Source organism: Acomys minous (assembly GCF_964271855.1).
Source record: "Acomys minous genome assembly, chromosome: 1".
Classification (NCBI taxonomy): Eukaryota; Metazoa; Chordata; class Mammalia; order Rodentia; family Muridae; genus Acomys; species Acomys minous.
This window is the reverse complement of record NC_140483.1, coordinates 183,746,345-183,771,328: the sequence shown is the minus strand read 5'-3', so window position 1 is coordinate 183,771,328 and position 24,984 is coordinate 183,746,345. Positions and strand designations below refer to the sequence as shown.

The following is a 24,984-nucleotide window of genomic DNA, read 5'->3' as shown; positions in this document are numbered from 1 at the left end:
AAAAATGATTCTCAGAAACTTGTAAAACCCGCTAGAAAATCACTTTACCCAACAGGCCTTCTCTACCTTTTATTTTAATATGTGAGTCCAGTGATGTCACTTCCCTTGCGAGGTCTTTCTGTGGTTCCCAGTGCGACCTGAAAGGTATACAGCATCCTCTTTTGACAGATCCCCTTCCCACCGCTTTGTTTGGGACCCACAAGGGCCAGGCTCACCCCCACCCCTCCCACCCCACCCCTCCCACCCCACCCCCCACCCCTTTTTTTGTTCCTTCGTCCTCCACAGAACTCTTCTCCTTTTCGGCCTGGCCAGTTCCTATTCTCTCAGTCTTGAAGCCTGAGGAGGAGACTATACCTCCTCCAAGAAGCTGCCTGGCACCTCACCGCCTCTGACCTGCTCTCTTCACTCCTCTTCCTCGGTTGCAGCCCCATCTGTGCAGCCCCATCTGATCAGCTCCCAGGGCTTTAGGACCTACCTCCACCATGGCCCCTCTGCGCTATGCTGGCGGGCCTGTTTTTTTGTTCCTCTCATGGTCCCATTTATTCTTTGAGGGCATAGATTGCATTTCATCATTTCTGCTTCCCAGCAGGGCCTCTGTACATTTATCCTCACCAAAATGTGCTGAATAATCTCTGTATGCAAGGCCATAAGGGTTCGCTTCACTCATGTTCGGAACACTGATCGCTCAGCTGTGCTTCTCCCATTCTCAGGCGAGAAATGCCTGGATGGCACTGGGCTAAGTTAAGCAATGTGACCAGGTCCTGAGCCCCAGTCCTTCTGGAGGGGACCTAATTTGGAAATGGGGTCTTTGCAGAAGCAATTAAGCGTTTCAAGATGAGACTGATCATTTGGCGTTCAGGATGAACTTTTTCTTATCAGAGAAAGGAGCGGGTGATTTGGGATACAGAGAGACACAATGAAGACAGTTTGGAGTTGTGCTGTTTCAAGTCAAGCGATTCCCCAAAAGGGAGAGGCCCCCAAGGGGATGCAGCCCTGCCAACACCTTAGTTTCAGAGGTTCTGGCATTAGAACGGTGAGAAGATAGATTTTTTTTTTTTTTTTACTGTTTAAGCTACCAAGCTTATAGTTATTCATTATAGGAGCCTCGGGGCACAAAGGCCAGCAGGCACTGTGCTTTTCATGGTCTTGCTTCTACCACACAGCCCTGAACCCACTGGTCACACATGGAGCTTCCACAGAAGCCCTTGTGAGGCGCTGACTTTGTAAGGCCTTGCCAGGAGCCATCTGCTCACTGAGCCATGCAGGCTTTGAACTGCCTAAAGCGTCCTGTAGGCTCCTCCCTACCATTTCATAAATGGTCCTACATATTCAAACCATGGTACGTTTCGCTTGAGCACCCTATGTGTCACGATCTGCGGGAGGCACGCACAACCTGGTTTTGTAAGTCCACAGGCTGCCTAAGGGAGAGGGACATTAAAAATGAGTGAATCACACGGGCTCAGCATGAGTGAGGCTTCAGTCCCCACCACAGAAAACAAAAACAAACAAAAAGAATGAATGAATGAACGAATGAATGGATGGATGGATGGTTATCATTTACAGGTGAGGAGAAGGAAAACAAAATGGAGGCAACTTGGAGCGACTGGTGTTATTTTACATAAGCCATGGAGGGCTTTCTGAGGAGGCAGCCTGTGAGCCTGAGGATGTAAAGAATACTAGTCAGCAGATCCTCAGAAGAGGGAGCTACAGATGTAAAGCTCCAAACCAAAAAAGTGCTAGAAATTTCCAATCGCAGCCAAGAGCCCTTGGTGGCTCACTCTGGGTGAGCCAGCACTGGGGATGCTAAGAGAGGTACAGATTTGAATCTGTATCTATGTTCTTATGTCCTATAGCAGGAATTGGACATGGGAAACGTGATTAGGAATAGAAATAGGGGTAGTCTATTAAGAAAAAGAGAGGCCAGGTGGTGGTGGCACACATGTTTGGTCCCAGCACTTGGGAGGCAGTGGCAGGTAAATCTATGTGAGTTCAAGGCCAGCCTGGGCTACAAAGCAAGTTCCAGGACAGCCAGGCCTATACAGAAAAACCCTGTCTTGAAAAATAAAAATAGAAAGGAAGGAAGGAAGGAATGATGGATGGATTTGGAGGTTGGCTAGTCACTGGAAAAAAAAAAGGCATATGCTACAAAAGAGTTGGCATGCGCGGTACAGCTCTACTACAGAGCACCTAAATGCCTCATCCATGTTTGTATACCAGGCACTTGTATGTGAACATATTTCTTGAGCATGTTCCATTTGTTGTATGAAGCCCAGGTACAGCAGTGTGTTCAGTCTTTTCCTGTTGGCTGACTCCTTTCATGTGTTAATTTAGATGTACCCTTTTAAGTCTCTACTATTCTGCCATAGTAAGGTCAGAGAGTTTTCTAGATGCTCACACAGCCAACAGGCTGGTGCTGAGGCAGTAGCCTGTGCCAGAAGCAGCCCTGGGTGAGGAGGTCTGCTCAGGGTTGTGGAGGGGGTTGGGGTGGCGAAGGAGGCAAGGCTAGTGAGAGAGCTGCTTAGAATCCAGGGACAGGTGTCAGTCCAGACAGAGGGACTTAGTCATAGCACACTTGTCAGAGAGGGGAAGTCCGGGAAGTGTAGAAAAGGAAGGAAGGGAATGGGAACGGGGGGGGGGGGGGGGGGGAGGGAAGGGGGGAGGGGGGACAGAGCAGAGAACAAAATGTGTGCTTTACAGATCAAGTGGAAATTCAACCGTCTGTTGTCGAACATTACAGTCTAGGAAGGAGACTAGGCTTTGGGAGAACCACGTTTTGGCAGCCACCTCCCATATGCTGTCACTCAAGCCTTTGTCTGTCCCGCCTTATCGCACGGCAATCATTCCAAGGAAGAATAACACACCTCTGTTATATAGGTACAGAATCTGAGGCTCAAAAACATGAGGTACCTTCTCCAATTGGGGACTACTTGACTGAGAATGGAAGCACTATCTCAAGTCCAAAGGCTGCTCAACCCAAACCTCATTCTGCATGAGGAAACAGTATGTAAACATAGTCCCTGCCCTCGGAAGCCTCCTATCCTGTAAGAGCACCATTAGGTCAGAACTGTTATTATCCCTATATTTAGAAATGAGAAAATCAGCGTCCAGAGAGAGTAAGTAAGGTATAGCAGTCAAAAGGTGGAGCCAAGATGCAGACTCTGGTCTGTCCCCAAACACCTTTATGTCCCTATATCGTTACATAATGTAGTTGTCCTAAGATTTAGTAGACCATAACTTGAATCTCGTTCATAGAAGGACGGCAAGTGTGTTATCTTTCTGCTGTTGTAAGAAGGGCGGTGGCAGGACAGTTTGAAGGGGGGCTAACAGCTTTGAGGGGTCCAGTCTGGGACTGATTGACTCTTGCTCTGAGCCTGTGTTAATACAAAACTTTATGGCAGGAGTGTGTACCAAAAGAGACCCACTCACCTAAAAGACAAGACGAAAGGAGAAAGGGACCGTGTCCCAAGGGACCTGCTAGAGCACACCCTGCAGTACTCCACCTATTAAAGGATCTTCCAGATGCTGCCGCCAGTAGCGTCAAGTTGAGGGCCAAGCACATGGCTTTCAGGGGACATTCAAGTCCAAACTCTGGCAGGAGGAATGATAGGAACCAGGCCATGTACCCACCGCTACTCTAAGAGTTCTGGAAGAATACACACACACACACACACACACACACACACACACACACACACACACACACACACACACACACACACCCCTCATTGACATATATGCCCACACCCATAAAGTACATGAATGCACAGCATTCCAAAGCCAATGACTTCCTAAATTATCCTCTGCTTTCTGTGGAAGTTAAGTCATTTATTCAATTATGTTGAATTGCCAAGGCCACCTGTCTCTTCTCAACAAGTATGCAGAGTAGTCTTCAAATTATCTCTTAACATATCAACTAGAAAACACTGACTTATATCTGACTTAATTTGCACTTAATACACTTACAAGTACCTTCCCTGGCAGCCTCAGGAAAGAAGGTAGAGAGAACAGTTGAGATCTCAAGCAGCCATCTTACAGGGAAGGAGAATGCCACAAAAGGCACTTCCTGGTGCCTTCAATGACCCCGCCAACACACACTCAGCTCCACTTGAGGAATGTCCTGGCGAGGGATGCTATGGCATTGGCACTAAGTGTGTCCTCTGGCTGTTCCTAGTTCCAAGCCTGTGCCCTCCCCCCACTAGCTCTCCGATCCCAAAGAGACCTCAAACAGAAAGACAATAACAGAATATCCGCTTCTAGAGAATCATGGGATTGTAGCAGATGCTTCAGAAACCTCCATCTTCCTTCTCTGCTTCCAGTAAAGAGACTGATGAAGAGCAAAGTTCACAGTCTTGACCTTTCCCCTACAAGGTAGAGAGCAACTGGTTTCCAACCAGTCCAACCTATAATTACTGTCTTTGGCCATCACAGGAAGGAGTTGGAAAAAAAAAAAAAGTCAGATGTTTTCAGCAGAAAGGCAGGCCCAGGCATCATTACCGTGTTGCTAGGTATTGTTAAGCCACCCACTTAGCCTCAGAGTGGGCAGCAATTAATGTAATTAGCACAGTGATGAGTGTCCTCCACAATGATAAACAGCTCAACCCTGCAGAACTTGATGGACCTGTTGCTCTCACGAGGCTCCTGACCCTGAGCATCCACGTGTGGAGTGGTGGAGTGCAGTTGAGTGGGAAGAGACCTGCCTTGGAGTCACGTGGTGGAAGCAGATGGAAACCCTGGCTTTGCTAAGTCCTACCTGTGTGGCAGAGGAAGTTACCTCACCTCTCTGAGGCTTATGCTTCCTTATCTGTAACACGGGGGTAATATTCTCATAGGACTATTATAGTTATCATTAAGACCAACGTCATCACCACCATCGCTACCTCCTCCACCTCCAGCACCCTTATCCCAGTCTAAACCAGGCTGCTGTTGAACTTCAATGGGACAAGAGCTAGGGCAGCCCAGTCTCCTTCTCTGGCTGGGTGAGGATCAGGGTGCTGATATGTGCAGCTTTAAGAAAACTTCTGCAGTTCTAAATTCAGAAGACGTACTCTTTGATCTGAGTAAGCTACTGTGTATAAGTACCTGCCCTGGCTATTCCTACCGACACAAACCTAAGCGCCACAGTTTGGGGTGGTAAGAGTGTGACACCTGCTTAGAACCTAGGCTAGTAAAGCCAGGTTGAGAATGAGGAGTCTCACAAACGACATCAGAGTATCCGAAGTCAGTGCGGATGAGGGAGAGGTTACTGACAAGCACTGTCTTCAGATCCACACAGCCAAGAAGGTGAGTGAGGAAGACCTTTAGAGTGAGACAAGGCAGGGACAACTGGGGCTCATTGAAGGGAAAGCTCTGGGGTCTGTAAGAGGAATGGGAGCCAATGGGAGGAAGAACAACAGTCTACCCAGCAACACTGAAAAGCTAATGTCTGTCTGACCAGGGCTGGGGCATACAGACTCTACGAAGCATGGATTCTAGACAGTGGTAAATGACAAGACACAAAGGAAAACTGTCTTGGGATCCTGAGACCTCAAGGCCAGAAAGGACCGCAGAGAACCGTGTTTTTTTTAGCTTGGGATCCTTTCCACAAAGACTCCAAGACATCGAGACCAAGGTGGCCTGTGACTCAGCAGAAAAACTGTAATAAAATCTCCACTGATAGCTGTCCCCTTACCCTTTTTTCGTCCATCATAGAGTGAAACTGAAACAATTGTCACTAAAAGATAACCTTGAATCCACTCTAATTTGTTTAATAAGATAGAGTTTAGAAGTCTACCCCCGTGGTGAAGAGCAGTGATCTGGCCAAGGCTCCAAGATGAAAAAGTCAAGATCCAAACTGGTCTTGCTACCTAGGATATGCTTCTTGCTCAATTGGTATGAATGTCTACAAACAAAAAGGCAAATGTGATGAGGTCCCCAAGGTTACCCACACTTTAACTATCTGACACCAGACACTAATTTAGACTTAGGGATAGGGACCATAGTACTTGGAAATCATTGTTTATTACGTTTCTTTGATTGGCTCAGATATAATAAACACAACAAATAAGGCACTAACGATGCTACAACCAACACCAACAAGAATAAAAAATCTAATAGCTCAGTGGATTTAGTGACAGAGTATGGGGGAGTGGCGGGAGGGGTCCTAAAAATGTCTTGTGTCCAGTTCTGAGTCCTCCAGATATGGAAAGGGCCAGTGCCTACACAGCGATGTCCAAAAAAATCCAACAGGGCCTACATTCAGTGGCATTTGAACTGGTAGTCAGGAACAAAGTTTCTTTAACAGTATTAGCCAAGTGTAGACTCTGTAGGGGAAAGTGTTCAACATCTGGCCACTGATAGGGTCTCGTTCTTGCCTGAGATTGTCACTATCTAACTCCTGGCTCACACCCCTCTTGCCAGTGTTTTTTATTCATTACATTGTAACTCTTCCTTGATGCCTTCCCTTAAGATTCATTGTTCATCTTCAAGAGTAGATGGGTATTTAGAAATCTTCTAGAGCTACAGGTGCAATTACTCCCAGCTCCCATCAGATACCGACTACATATTCAGATAACTCAAGAATCACTTCATAAGTACTTCCAGGTCAGAGGTCAGAGGCAGTTCCTGCCCAGTTCTTTCTAGTAACCCCCTAGCATTTATGGAGTATTTTGATTTATGGTAATTGGTTGATTTTTTTTTTACTTCTACAAAGAAATTATAACACTAGAAAATACACTTCATATTTATAAGGTATTTGCTATTTCAGGTACTATTATATGGACATAGAAACTCATTGTACATTCACAATCTGAAATACAGACTACCACAGGCCCTGTTGTATAGTTGAGGGATTGAGACACAGAGAGGCACTGGGTTAAGCCGAGTAAAGAATACAGGCAGAAGTGAACTCTCAGCAGCCTGAGGACAGAAGCTCAGCACACAAACCACAGGCGTGTGGAAGCAGCGTGCCTCCTGCAGACCATTCCTTCCTGGGGACCTTGTCAAAGCACTGTCACAGGGCAGCGCTCAGTGGCCAGTGGTTGCGAGGTAAAGAGAAAGGAACAGAAAGACAGAGGGAGGAGGAAGGGGTGGGGAGGCAGGTGTGCATTTGACTCTCCTGGATGAAGAAGGATGGAGACCCAGGGGCCCATCTTGCCACACTTGGCAGCAACAGGAGCACAGTCCACAGAGTTGAGTCATACGTTGTCCCTGAGAGAGCCTCCAGTCCCCAGCCTGTGCTGCCTGCTGGTGGATTCTGGAGCTAACTCAGGATCCAGAGGTTTGCCTCGGCTACTAGTAGAAGTTCAACCGCAATGCAGCAGTTCTGTGCTGGGCACCCTATGCTGAGCCCTTAGAGCACAAAGATGAACATCAGGAACCGTCCTCAAGGAGCTCACAGGCCAGAAAAGAAGAGGAGCCCTAAATAAAGCCGAGGAGAGGACAGAGCCTGACCAGGGTATGAAAGGAAGGAGGGACACGGGCACAGATCCATCTCTTACTGAATAACCACCCCTGGGATTGATTGCTTATCCTGATAATGAAACCCAGGAATTCATGGAGGCCTGAAACATGTCAGTTGCCGGTGTAGCCCACACTGCTCTAATGAACAACACTATAAGCCACATCCCAGCCAGGCGGGGTTGCTCAAAGTCCAGTGAGCAGTGGCATGGCAGCAGCGTAAGGTTTTTCTCCTGAGATGGTCAATGCTGGAAAAGCTTGCTGTATGCTGCCCCTTGTCTTTGAGCATGTTCTCTGGCTCCACTCAACAGCCTCATCCTTTCTCAGGCTTCAGTCAAGGAACATTTGCCAGCTTCAAAGTAAAGTCCTCTGTTAGCTGCTCATGTAAGTGCGGGTGTACGTCCTCAGTCACAGGTCTCTGTCCTTCTTTCACCTTTATCTCAGCATTGTGGCCATGGTATTCTAGCAGGCTGTGTGCTCTGTCCCAAAGAAAACATCAGTTGGTTTTTTGCTCTGCAAAAGACCAGTTGGTTTTGTTGTTGTTGTTGTTGTTTGTTTGTTTGTCTTTTGTGTTCAACTCTTCAGAACTGCTATTTGAGGAATACACATATAAACACATATATGCTACACAACATATATATGTTAAGACAGACATGTCATCAGCTCAGCAGTGACTTTTCCAGTAAGTGTTGTGGCAGTCCCATTTAAATTCTCTGAGGTAAATATCGCCATAATCATTTTTCACATGAGAAAACTGAGGCTCAGAGTTGTTAAGCGACTTAGCTGATGGTGATGAACCAGGCCTTGCATCTGTGCTTCCAACGCCACCGACTCAGCCTGAATTTCACCAACAGCACTTGGTATAGTTCTAGTACATGGTCAGCAATGGAGTAATGAACTATTCTAGAAAAAATTAACACTATTGCTATCTTCTGTCCCACAATACAGTTCATAAACACTGCCTGAAAATAAAGCAAAAACAAAAACAAAATAAAAACAAAAACCACATCACAAGAAAGAAGGTAATTAAGTTGTTAAGTTCCTACTACTGGCTAGGAGTGTCACTGATATTTTTTGAACACCCATAGGTGTGAGGTAGCTTTTATTTTGCAGTTTTACATATGCAAACCGGTGCTCAGCCACTGAAGAAAATTATCAAAGATTAAATAAATTACTGGGAGGGAAATGCATTAATAATTTTTAATTAATTATTTTTAGAACTTCACACAGGAGTGAATTTACATCATATCCACCTCCCTCTCTCCATCAAACTCTTCCCACGTCACCCTCCCCACGCCTCCTCAATTCATGATCTCTTCTTTACTTATTATCTTTGTACACCCCCAATGCACCCCACTGAATCCCCTTAGCATTGTTTGTATGTAAGTACATGTGTTTAGGGATGCCCACTTGAGACCAGAGCTTTAGTTTGAACCTAAGTCACCCTGATTCCAAATATCATAATGTTCTACCCTACGAACGGAGGGTCTCTAGCACTTTTACAGTAAGAGACAATGTTCACTCATACAGGAAAAAAATCTACTTAATGGCTTTGTATTTACATTTACACTTGCCTAAGGGCTTGAGCAGTTCCCAACACTACCCAGTAACATCTATTCATCATCTCCCATAGGCAGCTTTGAGTTTTCAAAAGGTAAGACATGTAAAGAGAAGAATGAAATGGATTGTAGATATGTAAGTGGACACATAACATGGAAAGGCTGGTGGGTGGGTGACTGGAATTGAGGGATGTGACTCTTAATCCTAACAAGTCACTGACGGAGACATTTATTTGTGTGGGGAGCGTATGATTGATTCTCATGAGCTATATTGGGCTAAATTACTTGGAAGAGTATGGAGAACATGTCGGATTTCCTGGCCAACATTTTAAGGAAATGAATCTCTCTCTCTCTCTCTCTCTCTCTCTCTCTCTCTCTCTCTCTCTCTCTCTCTCTCTCTCTCTCTCTCTCTCTCTCTCTCTCCCTCCCCTCCCCTCTCTCTCCTCCCTCCCTATCTTCCTCCACCTCCCCTCAGATTTTGTCCACATGTATGTCTGACCACCACATGCATGTCTGGTGCCTTTGGAGGTCAGAAGACGGTGTCAGACCCCTGGAACTGAAGTTACAGGTGGGTGTGAGCTGCTGTGGGTGTGAGCTGCTATGGGTGTGAGCTGCTGTGGGTGTGAGCTGCTGTGGGTGTGAGCTGCTGTGGGTGTGAGCTGCTATGGGTGTGAGCTGCTGTGGGTGTGAGCTGCTGTGGGTGTGAGCTGCTATGGGTGTGAGCTGCTGTGGGACTGCTGGGAACCAAACCTGGGTCCTTTGCAAGAGCAGCAGGCGTTCTTAACTGCTGAGTCATCTCTTTGGCTCATTAATGATCTGGATCACTGGGTGTGTTGATTCTGGGCTCCCACGTGGCTGCTCTAAGAAGCACTTCGTTCTCCTTAGGTTGAGGACGTAACAGAAGATGACACTGCAGTTTTAGAACAGCTTTTCAGAGCCTTAGTGAATATTCCCAACTGGCCCATATACTTGATGGCTGAGTTATGCAAATAAGCAAAGGCTCTGGGTCCACCCAGGATACTTGGCCGCTGAGTTATTGTGTCACTCACTTCACTCACACCTGGGGATTTCAACGTCAAATCATTTTCTAGAAGTGTAGACAAACCCTGCCCAGAATGACCATTTTAGCAAGAAGCAAGTTCTCTGTAAGTTAGGAAACACGTGTTTGTTATAGGCACCTGAGCCTTCCAATTCTGAAAGTGTGGGACTTTATGGCAAGTAGCAATAATATAAGCAGATGCCCATCATGAAATAACCTCTGGCTTTTGCTTACTATTAGTATCATACCAGAGCTGCATAAGCCAAGCTGGTACAAACTTTTTACTTGCCAGGCAATGAGTGCTCTGGTTGGATGTCCACTGTGCTCCCTGTAATAATAGATTTTTTAAAATGCATAGTACAACTTAGGAAGATGTTGAACACGAAATCCTTGGTAAGTATTCTTTCACCTTGATTTATTGTTTTTATTTCATGTTTACTGTGGTGGATTACTATTCAGAAAATACTCCTTCGCTCCTTATACAACCTCCATGACTTGTCAGGTCCACTGACATGAAACTTGGCCCAATGACATGCTTCAGATGATGACAATACACCAGATCTAACTCTTGGCCCTGAAAGGCTTAGTGTGTGCCCACCTGCCATGCTCTGTGCCCTGAAAGTGTATCCCCCCCCCACAGGCTGCGTCTCTAGCAGAGTTCCAGAATGGACATATGAGCAAGAGCTGAGTTTGACCCAAAGTCCAGCTTCTCCTGCTTGCACATCATATATATATATGTACACACACACACACACACACACACACACACACACACACACACATGCATACATGCGACACTGCAGCAAAGCAGCAATTCGAAAACCACAGGGGTGGCTGGGAGGCACAGTGGACAGCAGAGAAGACTGAACAGGGTTCTGGAGAAAGATGAGCCACTTCCTCTGACTACAGGCCAAGGAGCAGAAAACAAAGAGCTCAGCGCTGGATGAAGCTTAAATTTTGTGGTGTTTCCTGATAATTGCTGGTTAGTTTATCCATTTTGCACAACACAAACTTTTAAAAAAATCATCTCAGTTTTTAAAAAAATCCCCCAGGCCCAACCTTCCTTAGCTTCTGAGATCAAACAAGATTGGGCACATTCACCGTGGCTGGAGATGCAAAGTATCCTCCCCTCCAATTAAAGTGGCAACTAACCATCTAGTGCAAGCTGTTTCTTCTCTTTTTCCCCCCCAGGATTAAATGAGCAAATATATGCTAAAACCAAAAACACAAAACACCTAATATAATGCTGTCCATTAGAAGTAAGGACTCATGAGACATTTTTGTTACTAATCTCATACCAGTACACACATAGACTTTCAGGTTGGTTTGGCTTAGTTTCTGTTTTTGTTTTGTTTTGTTTTGTTTTGTTTTTTGAGACACTTTGAATTCCCAGTATAGACCAGGCAGGCCTCAAACTTGTAGCAATCCTTCTGTCTCAGCCTCCTGAGTGCTGGGATTTACAGCTCTAAACCACTATGCCTGGATTACAGCTTTCTCAGTTTGTCCCAAAATAAAGCCATGCTTACATCATTGCATTTATGCCCTTATAGCTTGCTTTGCTCACTTAAAAACTACCAATGGGCTCCCCCAGGTCAGCTCAAAATTTTCAAGACAATTCATTTTCCAAAGTGGTTACATAATATCCATGGTTTGAATTATAATATTCAAATAAACTATATGGGTTTACCTATCTTCATTTTCTAATAGAAATCTGAGATTCACACTGGTAAATAACATGTGACCTGTCTGTCATATCTCATGCTCTTTTTCTGTATCAGGCTCATCTTTGTGACATGCTTTACATGGACAATGAACAGCAATGACCTCTGGGCATAGTTTTAAGAGCCGCTTGGTGGTATAACTTCTATCTCTTCTGTGGCACACACTAGCAGAGTCTCAAGCTGGGCTCTTCCACTCTGGGTCTCAGGAGTAAACATTTTGGCCTGAATGAAGTTCATAGTGAAGAAAGTAGAAACTACACAGCTATCACACATGTCTACCTCCTGATGGCTATGGCACATCTGCTCCTAGAAAAGCAGATACTTTACATATGACACTTGACCACATTACAAAGCCTACGAAGGCATCGAAGCCGTGTGTGTGTGTGTGTGTGTGTGTGTGTGTGTGTGTGTGTGTGTGTCCCAAGTCTCTCCTGCCCGTCCCTCTTTTACAGATCCAAATATGCCCTGGTCCCTAACATCTAAGCCTTCTTGAACATACCTTCTCTTCCTAGAATACACTCTTTCTAAGGCTTCCTCTTCTTCTGGCCATTTCCACCTACTTTGGGAGATTCTGCTTATTAACCAGTTTCTCTAAAGTATGTTCTTCAATCTCTATCCCTAACAGAGGCCCTTCCACCCAGGAATCCTGTGACTCGGAGCACTACCATGCTGGCCTCATTTCATCTTAACCTCTTACTCATTTTCCTTGCTGTACCTCAACCAGTGGGCGGGGCCTGAAGCTGTTGTTTAACAATGATTGACAGTGGCTAGAATACAACAAACAAGCAAAAATACTGAATAGATTAATAAAATATTTAATAATATGTGCTACTTGTATTCTGGCCCCACCCCCTGCCAAGCACCCAGCATTTCAATACATGCCTATTCAAAGATTAAATACAGAAGGAGACAAAGACATACTAACATGCCTCAGGAAGCTTCTAAACTCAGTGCGAACACAAGAGAATATGACTGGGTACTATCTTCTCTCTTTTCAAGCTGGGAAAGTCAGAACAAAGGCCTCAGCTTCAATCCAGCGTTTCTTCTCCTGGAGCTCATCGGATAGCACAACTGGAATGAGAAATGATCATTTCTTGATGCTCATTTGTGCAAGCACGCGTGCGTGGTCCAGCAGGACTGCATCTGGTCAGCGAGTGTCCTTCCATAGGACCATTCAGAGACCAAGGCTCCTGTCGGTGGCTCTGTTCTCCGGTATGTCCTTGAAGCCCCTTGCATTGCCAGGACATATGAAGAGATGACTTCCTGATGTAAGCCTGTAAATCAATACGCATCACATCCACCCTCTTTGAATGGACTAAAACCCATGCACACCTGTTCACAAAGGAGCCCAGGACCACAGACAGGTGGAAAAGGGAGAAGGTCCAGTGCATACCAGGAGGCTTTCTTCAGACGGTCCTCTGCAGGGACACTAAATGCAGGTAGCTTTGGTTTGTGGATACTGAAAGTAGTTGCTTTGGTATAGTGTCCATCTAACATGAAAACATCATCCCCGATTTATACAAGTTAAGTTTGGAAAAAAAAAAGGGTGTGTGTGTGTATGTGTGTGTAGATCTAGAACCACAAAGGTTGGATAGACTCTAAGCAAGTCTCATGTGAGAGGCCTTCGGAGAACTGTGGCAGCGAGTGGTGGCTGCTGTCTGGGCTCACAGAGACCATAAAGGAGTCTGGCAGAGCCCCTGGGACACGAGCGGCCAGTGTGCCTAGTGGCAGAACATCACTTCCACGTGTGTGGCAATTAATACGCCACTCAGGAAGCTCTTGTGCGAACACAGCAGAGGCTTTCCACTAACTGCTAGCCACTATGCTAGCTTTGATGTAAACAACGGAGAATAAGCTGGTTCTCCCACATGACCATTGTCCCTCTGTCTGAACGCCCTTCTATGGGCTCAATCTTTCCCACTTCCCTCCAACCTAAATAAGGCCAGTGCCCTCCATTCTTCTCCTTGGAACATGGCTTCGGGCCCCTCCAGAAATGCCTATCTTTCCCTCAGAGCGCTATTGGTCAGCCATATGGCTTCTGCTTAGCGGCACTTGCGTAGTACATCCCTGCTCCAGCTCTGGGCGTCACATCCTACACTTCAAGACCAAAGGCATTTAAGCATGAGGATGCTGCCTGTGCTAGGAGGTTTTGGATTTGGGCTACCTAGTGGGTATGTGATTTTGTGGCTATTCTGTGTGGACTGCCATCATCACAAAGACAATAGTGACTACCAGTCTTACAGACCTTCTTGCTCCAAACCAAGTAGATCTGCAAGACATTGAATTACAACATTTATTTTGTACTCTTAATGCCCAGCACCATGCTAGCTGTTCAGCATACTACAGACACCAAGGACACTGTTTCGCCCTGCTGGGTTAGGTTAACTATCTCGAGAGAAAAATTAGAAATACAAAATTATACAAAGAAATGCTGAAAAACAAATTACATTGCTGAGAGAAAAATCACCATCATCCTGGCCTCAGCTTTCTACTAGAGCACACCTGGTAGGGGTCTGTTTTGTCACCTCTCAATTATACTCACTCCTTATGGGCTCGAGAGTGAGCTACCAAAATGGCTGAGAGCAGAAAGACCCAACCATACCTATCTCAGGAGCTTATTTTCCCTTCCAATGCAGTTCGTGCAGGGCTAGCCTGTCCCTGAGGGAACACTGTGTACCTACCCACCCAGTCCTGAGTCAGTGCTAAAGCAACAAGAAACCTGATGTGCCTCTGTGCCTGACATGCCCTCCTGCTGGGATCTATCTCTAGTCCTCTCTGATTTCTGGGTCTCAGTTTCATCTGGCTCTGTACCCCAAACACAAGGAAAGGAGGGGAAATTATAGGGACTTTTGAAGAGTATGCAAAGTCAAGGAAGATCTGAGGATAGTTTAGGTGGGAGGCGAGCATATTAGGGAAGGCACCGAATGCTTGCTCATCCTAACAAATAGGCAAAGGAAAAAGAGAAATCAATTGAGGAGCAGGAAATCAGAGGAGAGGCGGTGTCTGGTATCATATAAAGAGTCTTAGGGGAGCAAACGGCTTGTCCCATTTGGGGAACCCAAGGCCAGTGTGAGAGTCATTATGACTCGTCACCAAACGTCACCGACTCTTAGCTCTCCTGTCTCCCTGTGGCTCAGTGGGCTCAGAGGCTGGTTTCAGCCAACAAACCTGTAAGAGGTGGCATATAACATTTTAAAGCAAAGGCATGTCATTGTTCAGACAAGAGGCTTCAAAGCTCTCTTTCCCTCAACCAAGGGGGTATTTTGGCTCTTAGGAGTGGCCTATGTACAAGCTTTGGGTCCTCTGAGGAAATCAATATTATTAAGACCCTGCCAACCTTGATAGACATGAAGCAAAAAATCAAGAAATTAGCCTTTTGTTGAAGTCACTCAAGTTTAGAAACTGGCTCTTAACCATAGTGTGACTGATACAGCAGTGGTCAGTGCAGCTGGAGAAAAACCAGGTTCAGGAAAAAGGTATGAGGATGGTTGGAGGGAGGAGAGAGTGTAGCAGCAGAGAGCGAGCCTGGGAAAGAGTGGAGGGGAGGGACCTTAAGTTGGCAAATACAAGGAGGCACAGGAAGAGAGGCCCAGGCTTACCAGGCCAGGCTGGGAGTTTGCCATGATCCAATATTACCAATCAAGTCTAGGTAACATTGCTGCTTCACTTCTGAGACACTCCATAACTCCACATGCAAAGGCTACTGTTGAAAAAGCCATCCGCAAGCTTTGACCAAGCATCCTTCATCCTTCCATGTGCCGGGTACCTATTAAGCACTAGAGATGTGAAATACAAATGACATTATTCCTGGGCTTTGAGGCAGCGATTGAGGAAGACAGTCAAGAGTAGCAGGTGTTCTCTCCTCCAGGTGTGTGCCCACTGTGGTGGGTGACAAAGAACATAAAACTATTTGAGAGTGAGGTGGCAGGTTGGTAAGGAAAGCTTGCCCGGGAGTGATTATTTGACCTGCGTCTTGAAGAACAAACAGTTCACATAAAATCACATTGATTATTATTATTACTTTACTCTGTGTGTGGAAGTCAGATGACAGCTTGAGGGAGTCAGCGCTCTCTCCTCGGCCGTTTGGTTCCAGTGATTGCACTCAGGCTACCAGGCTTGGTGGCGAGTGTCTGTGGCCACTGAGCCATCTCTCAAGACAGTTTAATTTTTTGATTAAGAATAAAAATATATGAAAGGAGGGATACAAAGTGTTCGGAGAGGCTGAGGCTCTGAGGAACGGATGGAATGTGGATGGCAGGGTGTGGTGGACTGCCTATCCATTTACAAATACTTCCTTCCCTTCCTCGTGACGTCAGGCATGGCCACGTGCACTGCTCTCATTAGACGCTTTAATATCTGTGTGTTCTTTGTTCTCAGCAATGTTTAAAATGAAGATGCTGTTGGCCAGGGTCCCAGAGCAAACATGTATGTACAAGTCCAGACAGAGCTGACTTCTGTAGACACGTACCGTGAGTGGGAAATAGCTCTGAGGCTATACCCCAGGAAGATTTGTGGCCTCCACAGCACTAACCTCACCTAGACAGTAGTGGGCCCTTCAAGGTCTTGACCTCCAGGCATACAGTGGGACTGCATGTCCCTGTACCCTTTAAGCCATAAGTCATGTGACTCATATCAGCCACTAATCTATGGATTCAATAATGTGCATCATGCCTGGAAAAAGCTCTTAAAGTAGATAGAATTCACGATGATTTCTTTTCCCACCAAGGTGATTACGATGATTCTGGAAGGACAATTCAAGATAAAACCATCTCTATAGTAGGTAAACACATTAAGCAGAGCCCTTCTGACCCTGAGAATATACAATGAGCAAGAAGTAAACTTCTCTGTAAGCCACTGAGATGTTTAGGGTTATTTGTTATAGCAGTGGAGCTGCACTTGGCCTGACTCATTTACACCATGGCACGGTGTAACACAATAAAACCAGTAAACACAAAGGCCAAACATTCATCTGGATTGGACAACAGCAAAGAATACAGGCTGAAAGGATAGTGATCTATTTGGCAAACCTCACCTCTCAAGGATTAGGAGACAGATGGCGAACTTGTCACAAGAACTCCCCCCTCCTGCCACCCTGAGTGGCAGGTGGGGTGGCTGTGATGGGAGGGACTAAGCAGCATCGACCTCCAGCTCTACCAGCAAACCAACGTTTGATTCTACCCCACTTCACAGGGAACAGCAATGAGTTCGTTAGGCTTCCTTATAGAACATGAGCAGGAGTTACAGGCAGGACCGTGAGTGACTCTTGAAACAATTAAGCTGCAAGGTCTGCACCCAGCACAGATGACAGCTCCCCTATGGATGTACAGATGCAAACTCTTTCCCCAAATCTTCCCCAATCTATATAATCTGTCCACACCCTGAGACCCCAGGCCACAAGCAATTAAGGAGGAACTGCATCCAAGTGGTAGGAAGGGATGGCTGGATACTCCGATGAGGGTCCAGTGACACTTTCCAGCACTCCTCCAAAGTAGAAAATGTCAACAGTCCCCACACCCGACTGTGATGATCTTTCTCAAGTAGGTACAACTGATCTTATGAAGATGGATAGCACCTTACAATGGAACCCAAAGAGAGAAAAGCAAGAGATTATAACATCAGGTCAGGAACATTTGAAGATGGCTACGGAAATGAGCTCGAGGTAGATGTGACCACATTGCATGTGGGAACAGAAGGGAGTAGAAAATCCAAAAACCAGGGGGTTTGCAGGTTGAACAGAGGCAATTCCAGTGAAAATAAGATAAACAAAGGAAGAGCCTGGAAAAGTCATCCCTGGAATAGGATCAGTTCCAGAATAAGAACCTGTTGTTTAAAATCTCCAGATGCATCCGAGTGTGGTGGCACACACCTGTAATCTCAGCACTCTGAGGGGAGAAGCAGAGGAATCTATGTGAGGTCGAGGCCAGGCTGGTCTACAAAGTGAGTCCAGGACGGCCAAGGCTACACAGGGAAATCCTGTCTCGAAAGAAAGAAAGAAACAAACAAATAAATCTCAAGATACAGAGAACATGATGGTGAACACTGTAGTCCCAATGCTTGGGAGGTTTGAGTCAGGAGTGTTGCTTTCAAGGCCAGTCTGAGCTGTATAATAAGACCCTGTCTCAAATTGATCAAACCAACCCCTCAGGATACATTATGACGGTACCTAGCCTAGTGTGTTCTTTCAGCTTCAGAGAGGAAAAGAAAGAGACAACTTTCCACATACTAAGCCTAACACACTCAAAACCAAACAAAAGCAAATGGGAAGAGATGACAGAACAGGAGGCAGAAACGTAAGACGGCAAAGAAATGGGACAAGCCACTGGACTGGGACCAGAAAAGAACCCTTGCTGCGGCTGCTGCTACGTGATGTGCCAGGAATCACTCAGGAGACCACCCTGTGTGGGAGTTATAACCAACCCACATCACAAAAGCTCATCTCCAAGACTGGAACAATGGGCTCCGTTCATTTATTAAAGGCCATGGCTTTTGTTAAGTCTTTGGAGGGCTGAGGACAAACCCTGGGTCACCGAAAGCAGAACCCAGTCCTAACTGCAGAAGTGGATGGGAAGGGGTCCCAAAATCACTCAGGGGTTCACATCTCCTGGGACCTCTGCCCCTTTCCTTCCCAAGCAGAGCTTCTGCCTCTATGGAATCGTAGAGACTGAATGGGGTGCAAGGTAGCTAGCTCTCCCTCCGAGGAAGACACAACTCTGGGCCTAATATGGTCTCCATACACTACCTCTCAAAGCTTGGATGTGAACTTCATGCTGTAACTGAAGGGTCTTTGGGGCTGAAGAAGGAAAGAAGGCAGGAAGGAGTCCTTTCAGACCTTCAGGCTCAGGAGTGGTCACGTGGTTGGTTTCGGCCAATGGAATATGAGATACAAGGAGAGCTCCACTGTGTGCCCCCCTCCCTTCAGTCAAAGCCAGTGAGAAGCAGGACAGTGGACAGAACTCTCTGCACAGCCACAGTGGGCAAGTAATGGGGGAAAGGAAGAGGGGGAGAGAGGGAGGGAGGGAGGGAGAGAGAGAGAGAGCGAGCGAGAGAGAGAGAGAGAGAGAGAGAGAGAGAGAGAGAGAGAGAGAGAGAGAGAGCACCAGCCATTCATTGAAGTCAGGCTCTTGGGACACTGGGTTCTTCTTTAGGGTATAGCATAGAGTAGCCCAGCCCTTCCCAACTGAGCTTACAGCGAGATGAGGCAGAAGAGACCAGTGGCTGGACGGTAAAAGCCCCTTCTTGTAGGCAAAGAGGAAGTTGATGATGGCTTCCAAGCAGAGGCATTAGCAAGAGCAGAGGTCTATTTCTTAATCTAAGTAGAGAATCAGTCTAGTAAGCCAGAAGATGCACAGAACCCTTGGGTAAGAGATACATATTTACACAAAGCCATAGGTCTGAGAGCTTCTAAACACGAGAACAAGACAACAAAGTCTATTGCCATCAGCACCACTGCCCAAGCAGATAACCAAGACTTGGAGGGAAAGTTTGCCAGAGTGGAGAAAATACAAAAGACGCAACATGGACGTTCTGAGACTATTTGCTCCCATGTAAAGTCTGGGTGATAAAGGTGTGTCTCTCACGACAGCTGAGGGAAGAGAACAGCACACTTAAGCTGCCTGGAGTAACTGGCAGATAGTGGGTGTTGAATGGACAAAACTTACTTTTATTACTGTTATCATAAGTCATGTAGAATATGAGCTCCCTAACCAAAACAAAAAAATCAAAAAAAGAGCAAAAACAAAACAAAACAAAACAGAAAAGGTTAGGGTTGCGGACAGAGGAACTCATTCTCTCTTTGGGGGAAGTAATGGATCTCGACTGCACAGAAACCTTGCTCTGCCCTGCCCCCACCAAGGTCAGCGCTTGCCTGGCAGGAGCCAGTTAGTTACCGTCTGCAGCCTGACTGAAACCTGAAAGCAAACTGAGCACCGGGTGAAAAAGAGCTGGCGGGTTTCCCACCGATACCAGCTGCTACCGGGTTCTCGATACCCAAAGGCAAAATATCTTAAGGCTCGAGTACCAACCCCGTTATGAGTTCCGAGGCAACAAAGTCCGAATTAGAAGCTAGGAACTTAAGGTCCAAATTCAAACTTCAAGTCCTAGGCTGAAAGAAGGCTTGGGGAAAGAGCTGGCTCCCAGCCTTTCCTACTTCGTTTAAGAAAGTACACAGGCTTCTGCCAAATCACACCCCTGTAGCCTCCGAGTCACCCTCCATTAGGCCCAGGCTAACTGCGAAGCTGGCAGGGAAGGGGGAAGGCCCATTGACCACCTTCTAGTCCAGGAGTCATGGAAGGGAGCACTAATAATGCCTGGCAGCCTGGTGTGGTGGGCCTCATCAGCTCTACTTGCAGATAACCCGCCCCCCCCCCCCCCGCGCCGGGGGAGCTCAAATAAGTCCTGAGATTTGTACTTATGCGTGTTATAACTGAGCTCGCCACCTCTTCGTCCTAAGGGGTGGAGGAGGAGGGAGGTTCGCAGAACCTTAGGAAAGAAACCACTTACATGGGTCTAGCGCTTCCTAGAGGCCGCGAAGGATGTGAATCCACCAGCAGGCGGGGAGGGGAGATTGCAGCCTGTTTCAACCAGGGACTCCTGCTCAAGCACTGTGACTTCGGGCGAGTCCGCAGCTCTCAAGACTTGTTTTCCCAGAAGCAAATCAGGGAGGGAGGGAGGGAGGGCGCGCGCAAGCCGAGTGTGCGCAGGACCGTGTGTGTGTGTGTGTGTGTGTGTGTGTGTGTGTGTGTGTGTGTGTGTGTGTGTGTGTGTGTGTGTGTGTGTGTGTGTGTGTGTGTGTGTGTGTGTGTGTGTGTGTGTGTGTGTGTGTGTGTGTGTGTGTGTGTGTGTGTGTGTGTGTGTGTGTGTGTGTGTGCGCGCGCGCGCGCGCGCGCGCGCGCTAACACAAGCGACCGCTGGAGTTCCCCGGGTTTCGAACTCTTATATGTTGGTTTCGACCCCCCACCCCAAGGACGCTGGGGTCGCACCTTTATTTCACAACTAGAAAGGGCGTCCTTAGGCGGCAAAGCGAGCCCCTACCCACACGTCCCCAGAGAATGAAGTGTCGTGCCCGGGACCCTAGTGTGTCTCTAGCTTCCAAATACAGCACATAGCGGCGCAGATCCTCCTGCTGCGGAACTTAAACAAGAGACAAACTTCTACGCGTACTCGGCGGGGGAGGGCCACTCTCAAGCCCGCTCAACTTCAGGCTCACTTTCGCGCTCCCGCACCCTGGGCGCACACAACCATCTGAACCCGCGCTGCTCTGCCTCCCGAAAGTGCGGGGGTGCTGTGCGAAGCCAGCTTCAGCCGCCCAGGTCGCTCAGAGCCGGTGTGTGTGTGTGTGTGTGTGTGTGTGTGTGTGTGTGTGTGTGTGTCGCACCTCCACTCCCTACCCAGTGTCAGCCGCCCAGGTCGCTCAGCCGGTGTGTGTGTGTGTGTGTGTGTGTGTGTGTGTGTGTGTGTGTGTGTGTGTGTGTGTGTCGCACCTCCACTCCCTACCCAGTGTGTGCGGTTTGTGCGCGCCACCTCCACTCGTGTGTGTGTGTGTGTGTGTGTGTGTGTGTGTGTGTGGTTTGTGTGCGCCACCCACACTCCCTACCCAGGCCCTCTGCCGCGGGCCACTAGCGCGCCTCCCCAGCTTTCTGAATCCCCGCGTCTTGGTCCGGGTGCCCAGCCCTGAACTTGAGTCCACCTCCCACAGACGCCGCAAGGGTCCAGCCGACCCGGCAGCCTCCGTCACTAGACAGCCAAACCAAGACGTCAGCCCACAATGCACCGGGCGGGCCGGGAAAGACGCGCCGGGGAGGGAACCCGGGAACACAAGCCCGAGCGGCGCAAGGGAGGGGGAGGGGGGGAGGAGAAAGAAGGGCCCAACTGTAGGAGCGCAGCGGAGCATTACCTCATCCCGTGAGCCTTCGCGGGCCCAGAGAAGAATCTTCTAGGGTGAGGTCTCCATGGCGACGGGCGGGCCCGCCCCCTTGAGAGCGACGCAGGCCAATGGGAAGGCCTTGGGGTGACATCATGGGCTATTTTTAGGGATTGACTGGTAGCAGATAAGTGTTGAGCTCAGGCTGGATAAGGACTCAGAGTTGCACGGAGTGTGGCAGAGACGTCCTGGCAGGAACGCGCTCAGGCGGACAGACAGACGGACGGACTCGGCCAACCTACTCGGCCGCGGACTCCGGGCTGCTCATCTGTTTGTCTTCGTTTTCTCACCAACTGCCTGTATCCAGCGCCCGCGGCTCCTGCACCGCTGTTTTGGGGGAGCGCTTCGAGAGCCCCTTCTCCCGGAGAAGAAGCTCACAAGTCCGGGTGCTGCTGACAGCACAGGGGCGCGCCTGATCGCGCGAGGAAATAAGCGAGCGGCTGCTGGCCAGCTACTTTCCTGACCCAGAGAACCGGGAACGAACAAGTGGCCCGGAGCGAACTTTTGCAAACCTTTTCTGCTCCTCGGTCTGCCGCCGAGACCGTAAAGAAAAGGGAGAAGAGGAACCTACACTCAGCCGGGCTCCGCGTTGGCGGCTGAAGTTGGGCGAGCGCTAGCCAGCGGCTGTGGAGCGGCCCCCTCCCCCTCACAGCGGAGGAGGGGACAGTTTTGCGGGAGTCCGGGCGGCGGAGCCCGATCGCGGGCTTCCACCGAGAGTTCCGTGAAGACTGGTCAGCGCCGCCGGAGAACCACTGTCAGTGGAGCTGGTCCGCGGGCTCCGAGGAATCGCTGCTCCCCCGAGAGCGCTCCGTGAGTGACCGCGACTTTTCAAAACCGGGCAGCGCGCGGGAGCCAACCAACGTGAGTGCCGGCGGTGTCTTAACCCTGCGCTCCCTGGAGCGAGCTGGGGAGGAGGGCGCAACCGGGAGCACTACCTTCAGGAGCGCGCGCTCTTAGTCAAACTTTACTTGTCACTGGAGCAGGGACGAGCGGGCGTCCCCCCCACCCACCCGCTTCCCAGCGCGCTGTTGCGGCCCCAGAACTTGTGCGCACAGCCCAGGCCAACCCTGCGTGAAGTGGCCGACCGTTCTATGACTGCAAAGATGGAAACGACCTTCTACGACGATGCCCTCAACGCCTCGTTCCTCCAGTCCGAGAGCGGCGCCTATGGCTACAGTAACCCTAAGATGCTGAAGCAGAGCATGACCTTGAACCTGGCCGACCCGGTGGGCAATCTGAAGCCGCACCTCCGCGCCAAGAACTCGGACCTCCTCACGTCGCCAGACGTTGGGTTGCTGAAGCTTGCCTCACCCGAGCTGGAGCGCCTGATCATCCAGTCCAGCAACGGGCACATTACCACCACGCCGACACCCACCCAGTTCTTGTGCCCCAAGAACGTGACCGACGAGCAGGAGGGCTTCGCCGAGGGCTTCGTGCGCGCCCTGGCCGAACTGCATAGCCAGAACACTCTGCCCAGCGTTACGTCCGCGGCGCAACCGGTCAGCGGGGCGGGCATGGTGGCTCCTGCGGTGGCCTCAGTAGCGGGCGCTGGCGGCGGCGGCGGCTACAGCGCCAGCCTGCACAGCGAGCCTCCCGTCTACGCCAACCTCAGCAACTTCAACCCGGGTGCGCTGACCAGCGGCGGCGGGGCGCCCTCCTATGGCGCTCCCGGGCTGGCCTTTCCATCGCAGCCCCAGCAGCAGCAGCCGCAGCAGCAGCCGCCTCAGCCGCCCCACCACTTGCCCCAACAGATCCCGGTGCAGCACCCGCGGCTGCAGGCCCTGAAGGAAGAGCCGCAGACAGTGCCCGAGATGCCGGGAGAGACGCCGCCCCTGTCCCCCATCGACATGGAGTCTCAGGAGCGGATCAAGGCTGAGAGGAAGCGCATGAGGAACCGCATCGCTGCCTCCAAGTGCCGGAAAAGGAAGCTGGAGAGGATCGCCCGACTAGAGGAAAAAGTGAAAACCTTGAAAGCGCAAAACTCGGAGCTGGCGTCTACGGCCAACATGCTCAGGGAACAGGTGGCACAGCTTAAACAGAAAGTCATGAACCACGTTAACAGTGGGTGCCAACTCATGCTAACGCAGCAGTTGCAAACGTTTTGAGGACAGACTGTCAGAGCTGAGGGGCAATGGAGGAAAAAAAAATAACACAGAGACAGACTTGAGAATTTGACTGGTTGCGACAGAGAAAAAAAAAAGTGCCCGAGTACCGAAGCCAAGGGTACACATGATGGACTGGGTTGCGTCCTGACGGCGCCCCCAGTGTGCTGGAGTGGGAAGGACGTGGCGCGACTTGCCTTGGCGTGGAGCCAGAGAGCGGCGGCCTGTTGGCTGCCAGGCTTTGCGAACGGGCTGTGCCCGCGCGACCAGAACGATGGACTTTTCGTTAACATTGACCAAGAACTGCATGGACCTAACATTCGATCTCATTCAGTATTAAAGGGGGGCGGGGGGCTTACAAACTGCAATAGAGACTGTAGATTGCTTCTGTAGTACTCCTTAAGAACACAAAGCGGGGAGGGCTGGGGAGGGGAGGGAGGCTTGTGAATGCCAGGCTAGAGTGCAGATGAACTCCCCTGACCTGCCTCCCTCAATTGTGTATGTACATATATATTTTTTTTAATTTGATGAAAGCTGATTACTGTCAATAAACAGCTTCCTGCCTTTGTAAGTTATTCCATGTTTGTTTGTTTGGGTGTCCTGCCCAGTGTTGTTTGTAAATAAGAGATTTGAAGCATTCTGAGTTTACCATTTGTAATAAAGTATATAATTTTTTTATGTTTTGTTTCTGAAAATTTCCAGAAAGGATATTTAAGAAAATACAATAAACTATTGAAAAGTAGCTCCCAACCTCTTTGCTGCATTATCGGTAGATGATAGCTAGCTGCAATAGCAACCGAGTGTCAAGCTCTCTAGTGTGAAAGCTGTGTTCTCTGTTTGCATGCTATCATTGGGTCAGACTCTCTACCCCAGCGCCCCACAAGTGAAGATGGCATGGTGTTTCCTAAGGCTGGAAGAAGGGGGTGTTGCAAGGGGAGAGGGGAGAGCCCGCTGGGAAAGCAGACACTTCAGTTAGGAGCTGTATCAAGTGGCATGTGCTGTGATCACTTATATAGTAGAGACTTCGCAATAGATGCTTGTCCTCCAAGCAGAAGCTTTTACAAAAGGTGTCTCCTTCCAACGTGGGATCTGACAGTTCCCAGAGAAAGATGGCCTTTGCTTGTGCATATTTATAACAGCATTCTTGTCACAATAAATGTATTCAAATAATGGTTTTTAAAAATCTTGAATTCCTTTCCCTTTGCTACCG

The 24,984-nt window shown here is 48.6% G+C and overlaps 1 protein-coding gene and 1 long non-coding RNA gene across 2 annotated transcripts in view; one reads left to right on the top strand and one right to left on the bottom strand.

Moving 5' to 3' along the window:
* LOC311598728 overlaps nt 1-20,438 on the bottom strand; it is a 43,188-nt gene extending 22,750 nt beyond the window's left edge. Inside the window, exon 1 of the long non-coding RNA XR_014779640.1 lies at nt 20,253-20,438. This is a non-coding gene — a long non-coding RNA (uncharacterized lncRNA). The remainder of the gene's footprint in view (nt 1-20,252) is intronic.
* Nucleotides 20,439-21,762: 1,324 nt separating this feature from the next.
* JUN (Jun proto-oncogene, AP-1 transcription factor subunit) lies at nt 21,763-24,516 on the top strand. Its single transcript, XM_084784024.1, has one exon. It carries the CDS (start codon nt 22,764-22,766, stop codon nt 23,775-23,777), a length of 1,014 nt encoding a protein of 337 aa, XP_084640150.1. The 5' UTR covers nt 21,763-22,763; the 3' UTR covers nt 23,778-24,516.
* Nucleotides 24,517-24,984: the final 468 nt, after the last annotated feature.

Excerpts from the sequence above, each read along its gene's own strand:
- JUN (XM_084784024.1), top strand. The coding sequence starts at position 22,764 with ATGACTGCAAAGATGGAAACGACCTTCTACGACGATGCCCTCAACGCC.